The sequence below is a fragment of the Anas acuta genome, chromosome 25, assembly GCF_963932015.1.
Source record: "Anas acuta chromosome 25, bAnaAcu1.1, whole genome shotgun sequence".
Taxonomy (NCBI): domain Eukaryota; kingdom Metazoa; phylum Chordata; class Aves; order Anseriformes; family Anatidae; genus Anas; species Anas acuta.
This window is the reverse complement of record NC_089003.1, coordinates 5,660,141-5,670,268: the sequence shown is the minus strand read 5'-3', so window position 1 is coordinate 5,670,268 and position 10,128 is coordinate 5,660,141. Positions and strand designations below refer to the sequence as shown.

Below are 10,128 nucleotides of genomic sequence, written 5' to 3'. Positions count from 1 at the left end.
AAGGATGTGGCCAGTGCATGTAGGCTGGATATAGCCACTGGAGAGGGTGCCATGAGACCCTGCACACCGGGAAAGCAGCCCAGGCTCTGGGCACTGCGGGACCTTAGTGCTGCCTGGCCACCCGGACAGCCGGTTTCTCCGGAAAAAGAAAGGAAAGCTGAAGCCCCCAGGTCACCTCCGTGGAAAAAGGACCAGAGATGAGCCCAGCAGAGAAGTTGTGCTCCACACTGAGGAGCAAACAAGAGGCCACCTAAAGCCTGCAGAGATGCCGTCCTCTTTGGAGGACATCTTTTGCAACGCATAAATAACGGCTTAATAAAAAGCCAAATATCTCACAGGTTCATGCTGAGTTGGGAAAATTCAAACATCAAACCACCACCACCAAAAACAAAACACAAACAAGAAAATTTCTAAAGATATCCTCTCTTTTCATTTGGATTTCTTTTTTTCCTTCAAAAGTATAAATGTTTAAACTCAAAAGTTTAACGACAGGTTTGCTCCAGCAAGGATCTCAAACAAACACTGGATGTTTTGAAACGTTGGCAGTCAAAGTTTTCAGCAATGAAAAGAACTAAAAAAAAAAAAAAATCTAAGAAAAGCCAGAATTAATTGGAGTAAAACAGTTCGGTGGATTACAGTGGACTCTTAGAAAAACAGCCCTAATAAATCACTGATGTGGTTTGAGAACTCTGTAGTGCTTGGCAAGAAAATACAGCAACAACTCCAAGTATTTATTCAAAAAGGATTATATTGAGCTTAAAAGCCTACTGAAACCCGCACAAGGGGCCAGGAACAGCCCGTGGTGGTGTGAAATCCCCTCTGTCCCACCACGCCGTACCGCCCAGCAGCACGGGGACTTTTCCATCTCAGTCCTCACCGCTGCGCTCTCAACCCAAAATGGAGGATGAGTAGGTGCTGGCAGCATTTCGATCCCATTTATTTTTAATGGTCCAAACATTATAAATTTCTCATGAAATAATGGCCCAAGGTGTCGGAGTGGCCTGTCGGGGCTGCGTGGGGACGCTACGTCGTTCCGGGACACCTGAACACCTGCCGACAGCAGCGGCACACGTGGATACCGACGAAGATGATGCTGATGAGGACGTAGCTCGTGCTGATGGCCTTGACGGCGTAGATCGTCTCGGGATCGTCAAGCGTCCGCCTGCGCTGGCGCTGGTGGCCCACGCTGAGACGGAAGCCGGCCACCAGCTGGCCCTCCCGCCAGCAGAAGTAGGTGCCTTTGTCGCTGAACTGGACCCGCTGGATGTGCAGGTGGTTTCCGTGGTCGATGAAGACCCGCATGCTCTGGTTGACGCCCACGAGGAAGTTGGAGCGGTAGAGCCGGACAGAGTCCTTGTCCCAGGCCACGGCGTGCTCGGGCCGGGCTCCCGGGCAGGCGATGATCAGATCTCTTCCTACTGGATGCTTGTGGAACTGCGTGGGGACGTGGGGCAGCCAGGGCTTCTGGCCCAGCTTGTAAATTATGTTGGAGATGGCCTGCACCCCCTCCTGGGGGTTCTGCTCCTTCACGCAAGGGGCCAGGCAGCTTCGGATGGCCACCTCAGGCTTCCAGCGGCGGCCGCGGCGCTGAAGCCACGTGGAGACGGCCCTGGAGCCGCAGGAGGTGACGTTGGGCAGGGCGGTGCGGTAGCGGGGGTGCAGCTTGGCGCTCCGCATGTAGCACAGCCCGATCCGCCGCTGCTCGCCCCTCACACCGCAGCGGTCGCATTTGGTCCAGTCCCAGAAGGTGGTGAAGAGACTGAAGAGTTTCCCCGTGTAGTCATCCCGGACGTGCTCGCCTCTGTCCACAAAAGCCACCGTGATGTGCTTGGTTGGCTGCACATCCACGTCGTAGCCGTAGAAGAAGTCCCCTTTCTTAGTGCCACACAGGTAGAGGCCCGAGTCTGTCACCTGGGCCCGGAAGACGATGAGACTGAACATCCGGATGCTGAAACGCTTCAGCACGTTGCTGCCCACGTGGATATGGCCTGAGTCAACAACCACATTGCCAGCAAAGTCCGTCAGGACCGTGGTTTCCTTGCTTCTCATGGTCTTCTGGAAGTACCAGACAACATTAGAGACCTCCTCGGGCTTGCAGTTGCAAGGGAGCTCGAAGGTCATGTCAGCCAAGTAAGCGGCGTTGTCAAACATCAGGAAAGCAGGACAAACCATTCGCTTGAAGACATCTTCTTTCTCTTCAATCGCAAAAGAGTGGAGCACATCTACCATGCAGAGGAGAAGCACAGCTCTTGGCAGCCCGGTCTCCATCATGCCCAGCAGCCTCTGCTGACAGCAGAATGAACCCAGCCACGTCCTCGGTGTGGCACGGGGTTGGTGGTGTCGGCACCAGGGCAGGGACCAGGGCACGCACACCAGCTCACTCAGCAGGGATGGGGCTTGTAAGAGACTTCGGAAGTTGGACGCCCAGCCTGTGGCTGACAGCAGGGATCAAATAACAGCCAAAATCTTTCATCCCAGCGTAACAACTGGTGGGAATCACTTGCATGCATCTGTTGTTGCAGCAGAGAATGTTTGTCCTGCCCTACAGCAGCCTGTCCCTGTCTGGGACGTGGCCTGTCCCTGTCCCTGTGTGTCCGGGACGTGGACTCTAGAATGTTTCCAGCTGCTCTAGAGCGCATCGTGCCACTGGGCAACGAGCAGAGACCACTCCTGTAGCATGGCTGTGGAGGCAAAATGCAGCCTGCGTGGTGGGAAGAAGGGAACCGCTGCTGTTTTCTTGAAAGAAGTAAACGTTGAGGATTGCACCAACTCTTCTGAGTGCAGTGATCATGGAAGAGAACCTCCCCTGATGGCAGCTGACCTCTGTAGCCCAGAACCAGAGGTAACAAACACGGTATTTAGACTTCTGCATCCTGCCTGTTGGCTGTCCAAGTGTGTGTGCTGAAGACCCACCACACAGGCAATGTTTGAGACTCCCTCTCTTGGAGCGATCGAGGGAGGCTTTTCATTCACATCCTCCTTGCCTTGGCTGATGCTGGAACCAACCCTGGGCTCCTCAGATGCCTCAGGAGAAGCTTGAGGATCTTCCCAGGCCAGAAAAAGAAAGAGAACTTGGTGGGTAGGTGCTGAGCTGTACAATATGAGAGTCTTCCTGAAGCCTGCAGCCTAAGAAAGGCTAGTCAGTTTAGACACAATATTTGGCAGCACCAGAGAGTCTCTTTGTTGGACTGATATTTGTCAGTTCCTTTTGAATTTAAATTTATGTAGAATTTAGGCAAACCATATAGTGTCCAATATCAATAGGACAGTATCTCAGAGGTTTACCTCATGACCTGCTTAAAATAGCTGTTGGATCAGCCCCAGATATACCACCTCGCACAGTATTTGCACTCTCATCAGCCTAATTTCAGCGGCTGCATGGTTAAGCATGAAGTGCCACTGATTACGTTTCTTAAATCCTGAGTGACAATGGCAGAGATGGAAAAAGGAGGGAACTATTTGAATTTTGGCTTCTCCTTCATAAATGCCTGCCTAATTTTTCTTTCTCTCATTTGTTCTCCCCATCTAAGAGATTCTCACAGAATTGTGCTGTGAGGACACTCTGCCCCAGAGATCACAACGTACACAGAGTCCTCTCTGTAACTAACTTTTATTTGGCAGAACTATTGCTCTGGATGACTCCCAGGTACAGGGAAATGTACAGCAACACTCCAAAAGTATCTGAATTATCCTTAACTGTCTCACACAGTATCTGATGCCAATGCCAAGCCGTAAGCCTCTTTTCCACTCTGCTTCTGCATGACCCTGGTGCTTCTGCTCCTTCAGCTGACTTGGTAACATTTCATCAGCTCCATCATTATCCTTTCCTCAGCTTCCTTTTGCAAGCTGGCGTCTGTGAGGTGAGCTTCCCTCTCTGCTTTGCAGCTGTCTGGGCCACTAAAGTGGTCAGGGGTCCAATAATCCCTGCTCATGCTCTGCAGCTTCCTAAACAAATCCCTGGTGCTCTCCTTCTCCGACTCACTCAGAAGATCCACGTTTAACCCAAAGCGCTTGGTGCCAGAAAGGCTCTGTAAGATCTGAAGGACAGCATCTCTGTCTTCATGACAGATGTTCTCTGCCAGCACAGCAAAGAATTCACCCAGGAGGCCAAAACCCAAGTCAGCCTGAAAGATTCTGCCCAAGGCCTTCCCTTCGAGCTTAAGCAAAAGCTGGTATTTTTCTTTTCCGCTTTTTAAGTATCTGCGCCAATCTCGGTAAAATTCGGCAGAGGTTCCAGGCAGTTGATCCAGCTCCTGAAGGAAAAAAATAATTGTCAAGTTCTTTCTGTTTTGTTCCCACTTGAAGATTTTTACTCCCCCCTCATCAGTCTGTGGGTGTGTCTGACAGATGCTTTTAATACACGCTTTGATAGCACAAAGGGCTGCGTAAAGCTTGTGAGGTAGCAAAACATGCAGAAAGATGAAGAAATATCAGGTCCATCAAGCCCAGAAGAAACCAGAAAACTTAAGAGGAAAATAAAGGAAGAATAGGTGAGACCTGAAGCACAGTGTAGATGAACACAGACCATCAGTGGGGTAATCCAATCCCTAACCAAAACCAAACACACTAAACGCTATCCTGGAACTGCAGTAGTTCAGCAAAAAACCTGTCTCCATCTTGAGCACCATCAGGCAAATCAAACAGGTGAGCAGATAAAAGATAAGGGGCATAAAACCCATAAAATACACTGATGACTCTAACATACTGTCTTGTAACATACTGCATTCATACAAGCCTCAGACTGGAAGAGAGAGCCAAGCTCAATGTGGCATCTCAGATAAAAGCAAATCCTGTTTTATACAATATGTAATTGAACTGCTGAACTCACCACTGCTGACTTAACTGATGCACAGACTGAAGAAGGATTAAAATGTTTAGGCTTTTATACAGATAGTGAGAACAAGGCACAGCAACATCAGGCTGTGTCTAAACACAAAATGCAGAAGCCCTGGAGATCTGAGCCCAAGCACTAATGGGATTAGGAACAGAGTTTGCTCTGGGGAGATCTCTGCTCACTCCAAGCAAATACAAAGCTGCCTAGAAGAGCTGCAAAAGGATGTCACAATAAACAGGCAAATGAAATTCACTGTCAAAAAATTCATGCAATGCTTGTGAGAAACATCCATGCAAAACATCTCTGGCTAGGGAAATGTCCAGTGACAGGCTCCACTGTAGCTGCCATCAAGCAGGTGAGTCTCACTGTCATCGTGTCACTGGGCTAGCGGGAGTCACCACAGATATTCTTTCGAAAACATCAGCTCATTCTCAGCAGCCGTCAAAATGGCAAAGCCCATATTGGGAGCTAATAGGAAAGCAACTGAGAATAAAACAGAACGATTGTTTTATATCTCTATAAATCCAGTGGGTGTCTGAGCCTTGGATGCTGACTGCAGTTGGGCCCCTCTTATCCATACGAGATAACGCAGCACCAGGGAGAAGGGAAACAAAGGCAATGGAAGTGTAAAACGCCTTCCATACCAGAAGACATCCAACTAACCAGGACTCTCCAGCTTGGGAAAAGTCTGCTGAAGGGAGCAGGAAAGACGTCAGTCAAATCACAAATGGCCTGGATATAAAAGGTTTTGTCACCGTTTTCCACAACCGAAGAACTAAGGGGAGCACCCAATGAACTCATCAGGCAGCAGGTTTAAAACGAAATCGCACTTTTCTGTATCATGCATAATTAAACCGTGGGGTGAAAAAGAATTGGCTACATTCACAGAAGATGCGTTATCTGCATCTATTAAGCGTGATGATCCAGATGCACAGCCTGGCTCCCGGGCTCTAAACTGCAGCCAGCTGGAGGAGTACGGTCAAGGGAGGGCAGTCTTCCCCAAGAATCTGTTACTGGCCACCGGCAGAGGCAGGGTATTGGGAGCTCTGGCCCGGCGCTGTGCAGCTGGTCCTACATTCCCACAGGGTTGAAGCAGCTTTTCCTTGAAGCAGCTGGTGCAAGCCCTTACCAGCCACAAAGCAGGGGCCAAGACTGAGCCCTGTGGTTATCTAACTCAGTGTTCCTGGGGATTTTGAGGGCTTGTTCACGTTGTCGTGGTTCCGCTCGAGTGGGCAGCCGAGCTCCACCACAGCCTCTCTCTCACTCCCCCTCCTCAAAGAGGAATGGGGAGAAAATATGTGAAAGGGGCTCAAGGATTGAGATAAGGACGAGAAAATCACGCAATAATTAGTGTAACGGGCAAAACAGACTCAGCATAAGAAGACAGATAGTAAGATTTATTGCTCATTACTAACAAGCTAGAGAAGTGAGAAACAAAGGAAAGAAACCAAAAGCACCTCTCCCCCCATCCACCCTTTTCCACCTCCTCCCCCCGAGCGGCGCAGGGGAACGGGGGAATGGGGGTTATGGTCAGTCTACAGCACTTCTTCTCTGCCGCTCCTTCTCGGTCACTCTCGTCCCCTGTGCTGTGGGGTCCCACCCACGGGATGCAGTCCTTGATGAACTGATCCGGCGTGGGCTTCCCACAGGCAGCAGCTCTTCCAGAACTGCTCCAGATATGGGTCCGTACCACGGGGTCCATCCCTCAGGAGAAAACTGCTCCAACCTGGCTCCCCTACGGGCAGCAGCTCCTGCCAGATCACCTGCTCCTGCGTGGTCTCCTCTCCACGGGCTACAGGTCCGGCCCGGAATCTGCTCCGGCAGGGGTCTTCCACAGGCGGCAGCCTCCATCGGTGCAGGGCCACCTGCTCCACCGTGGTCTCCTCCACGGGCTGCAGCGTGAAACCCTGCTCCACCGTGGTACTCCATGGGCTGCAGGGGGACATCCTGCTTCACCATGGTCCTCACCACAGGCCGCAGGGGACTTCTGCTCCGGCGCCTGGAGCACCTCTCCCCCTCCTTCTACACTGACCTTGGCACCTGCAAGGCTGTTTCTCACTCCCTTGACTCTCCCGGCTGCTGTGTGTCGCAGCGTTTTTTTCCCTGTCTTAAATATGCTCTCACAGAGGCGCAAAACAACATCGCTTATTGGCTCAGATCTGGAAAACAACGGGGCCCTTCCCAAACATGGGGCGGCTTCTAGATCTTTCTCACAGAAACCACCCCTATGGCCCCCTGCTACCAAACCTTGCCACGTAAACCCACTACACACGTGTAGAAATAATTCTGAATAACTCTTGTGCTTTAAAATAATACTCCAATTATTTTGGAGTAATTTTTAGATGTGGACAAAGTCCCAGAAAGCATCTCCCTTACCTGGGGTATCTCCACGTCACCAGCTTGCTGGCCCTTAGTGTGGCCTGCACAAGGGTTCCACAGCACGTTTCTCTTGTTCCCCATTTTGTCCTTTTTCTCTAGAGGCTTCAGGTGTGATGCCAGCACGATGTCCCTGCAGGCAACAGGAAGGGGACAGAAGACCAAAAGCTTTGAGGCTGCACTCCTCCGCAGTGCCTCCTGCCAGGCAGACCATTTCCTCAGATCATGGGGCATCAGAGAGGGATCAGAAGAAAAGACAGCACATGGGACACTTGGCAGGCACATCCTCCTCACACACTGCATATTAACCCAGCCATCAGGCCCAACGAGGCAGGAATTGCCCTGTAGGCTGCCCTGCTGTTGAGCACCGTGGTTCCTGCCCGACACGGGCAGGGCGCTGCCAGTTCAACCCAGCAGCTCCTGTCAGAGCCAGGGCCCAAGGAACTGGCAGGACACTCTTCTCCTGCTCTTTTCTTATGGTACAGTGAAGCTTTTGTGGTGTTGGGCCCTACAATCCTACAGGCCCTAAGGATTGTTTTGTAGCTTGCAGAACGCCGGACAGGTACGTGTTTGTGGATTCATTTGAAGCGCCTCATTACACTGATGCCTACAACTACCTACAGCAGGCAGGACTCAGTGGCTCACTTCGTTCCTCTCACCCCATGGGATGAACATCTGAGCCCACAGCCCCCCCAGCGACCAGCGGGAGATTTTTGAAGGAGTCCAGGTCCCTGCTGCTACACCGGCAGCCTTCACTGGTGAAGACGCTGCACCCACAGCGAGGAGCTGCTCTGCCGCCTCCCTCGGATGGCTCCTAGCTGCTAACGCCACGGTTGCATTGCAGATTTTCTGTACTGAGCAGGAGTGTGATCTTTGATCGTGCTCTAGCAGCTACGCTGACAAAACTGCAGCAGGGAATCCTTCTACAGGGACTGGGGAGAAAGTAACAGGAAAAAACGCCATAAATGCCATTTTAAACTTTCCCCCTTTCACAGATCCGACAGTGTGACCAAATTCCGGCAGGATGAGGCCATGAATGCAATTTGCTCCGCTCCTGGATAAGCCTGGTCAGAGCCCTGGATCTGTCTGCAGATCTTTCTGCATATGTCAAGGGATGGGGACTTGTGCAAGGAGGGCATTAGGAGCATTGCTCCTCCAGGGAGCATCCCCGCCATCCCCGGATCATAAATCTGTTCCCAAACCGCCTCGGGTGACGGGTTTGGGAGCAAGAATACACCTAGGTGGGTGCACCACCCTGTCCTTCCACACCACCACCACCAACTGGGGCTGGAGGAGTGGGAGGGGAATGGGAGGTCACGACGGGCTGCCAGGAGCTGTGCTGCACCAGGGAAAGCATCGCAGCGGGGTAAACCCAACGCCTTCGGGTAGCTGGTTGTCCACAGACCAGTGCCTCGGACTCGGCACAACGCTGGTGACAGCGAGTCGGCAAGAGACTTCTAGGCTGGTACAGCTGAGACCTTAGCAGGCAGGAGTTACGCTGCCAATTTTTTCAGCCACCCTTAAACAAGACCAGTTCTCAGATCAGTGCTTTGTGTCACAGGGACCACAGAGTTTTCAAGCACCCTGGGAACCCTGAAGCCAGGTTTACTGCACCGTCAGGCCATGCTCAGAGCCACCCAGGGCATAAAGCGCACACAGGGAGCTCGGGAGCGAAGGGTGCCTTTTGGAGCCTTTTGGAGCCTTTTGGAGCCTTTTGGAGCCTTTTGGAACAAGGTGTGAGCTCAGAAGCAGCTGGGTGACCCCAGCAGCCTGTGGTGCGTTTCCATCTGTGCTACAAGAGGTCTGAAAATTCACCACCACCCCCTGGGGGCTGCGTCAGCGCCGTGTCCAGACCACCTGGCACCAAGCAAAGCCTCCGTGGTGCCGAGACGTGACACGACGCCCTCGGTGCCAAGGCCAGGGACCGCAGCCAACGGCACTAACAGATCTCCACAGGGTATGGAACAATTCGGATCCTCCCTCAGGGTGTCCTGGGGACGGTGATGCGCGGGGCCAGCCCTCGGCCGGACCTGAACTCCTCGTAGGAGCCGACCCGCTGGCGCACGGCGCGGAACTTGGCCTCGTCCTCCCTCGCGTGCTTCTCGTCGGCCGCCAGCGCCGCCCGCAGCTCCCGGTGCAGCGCGCCCAGGTCGAGGGCTCCGTCCGCCTCCATCGCCCTGCGGGGCTGCGGGCACCCAGAGCGGGCAGGGAGCTCCTATCGCGACAGGCACGACTGGCCAGCTGTGGGGGCAGTGCCTCCTGTTGCCGCAGCCTGGCTGAGCACCTCAATGGCAACACGGATCCCTGTTACTATCGCAATAGAGCCCTACCAGGCTCGTGGCCAGCCCCAGAGACCCCACTCCTATCACGACAGCCCCATGAGACCACGCACAGACAGCAAGGGGGACTCCACTCCTGTTGCGACAGCCCTGCAGGGCTGCAAGCACGGCCCCCCTCCCTCCCTCCTGTCGTGATAATCCTGCCAGGCTGCGCACCCCAGCACCCCCACTCCTGTCACGACACCCTCGGTGGGCACTGCACCCCACCGCCCCTCCCCCCTGCCTCCCTTACTCCTGTCTCGGCAGCCTTGCTGGGCCACGCAGCCCGGCACCCTCACTCCTATCGCGACATCCCCACCGGGCTGCGCTCCCCAGCACCCTCAGTCCTATCGCGACAGCCTCACCGGTCTCTGCACCCTGCCACCCCACCCCCCTCACTCCTATCGCGACAACTTTGCCAGGGACTGCACCCCGGCACCCTCACTCCTATCACGACATCCCACCGGGCTGCTCACCCCACCCCCCTCTCTCCTATCGCGACATCCCCGCCGCCCGTGCCGAGCTCCCTCCCGTTGCCATAGCGCCCGGCCGCGTGGCGCCAGGCCCCGTGAGGCTGCCCGGGCCGCGCCTGACACAACC

At 53.6% G+C, this 10,128-nt stretch overlaps 2 protein-coding genes across 4 annotated transcripts; both read right to left on the bottom strand.

Moving 5' to 3' along the window:
* Window positions 1-556: 556 nt before the first annotated feature.
* FAM187A (family with sequence similarity 187 member A) lies at window positions 557-3,448 on the bottom strand. The gene has a single exon (XM_068660925.1). It carries the CDS (start codon window positions 2,269-2,271, stop codon window positions 1,024-1,026), a length of 1,248 nt encoding a protein of 415 aa, XP_068517026.1. The 5' UTR covers window positions 2,272-3,448; the 3' UTR covers window positions 557-1,023.
* A 146-nt stretch (window positions 3,449-3,594) lies between these two features.
* CCDC103 (coiled-coil domain containing 103) lies at window positions 3,595-10,109 on the bottom strand. Of its 3 annotated transcripts, none has more exons than XM_068660926.1 (4): window positions 10,005-10,109; window positions 9,241-9,494; window positions 7,211-7,343; window positions 3,595-4,253 (listed from the first exon to the last, which is right to left on the bottom strand). In XM_068660926.1, exons 2-4 carry the CDS (start codon window positions 9,381-9,383, stop codon window positions 3,783-3,785), a joined length of 747 nt encoding a protein of 248 aa, XP_068517027.1. In that variant the 5' UTR covers window positions 9,384-9,494; window positions 10,005-10,109; the 3' UTR covers window positions 3,595-3,782. The 3 variants fall into 3 exon arrangements, with proteins under 3 accessions (XP_068517027.1, XP_068517028.1, XP_068517029.1); XM_068660927.1 differs by lacking the exon at window positions 10,005-10,109 and adding an exon at window positions 9,914-9,940; XM_068660928.1 differs by lacking the exon at window positions 10,005-10,109 and adding an exon at window positions 9,828-9,849.
* Between the last annotated feature and the right edge of the window lie 19 nt (window positions 10,110-10,128).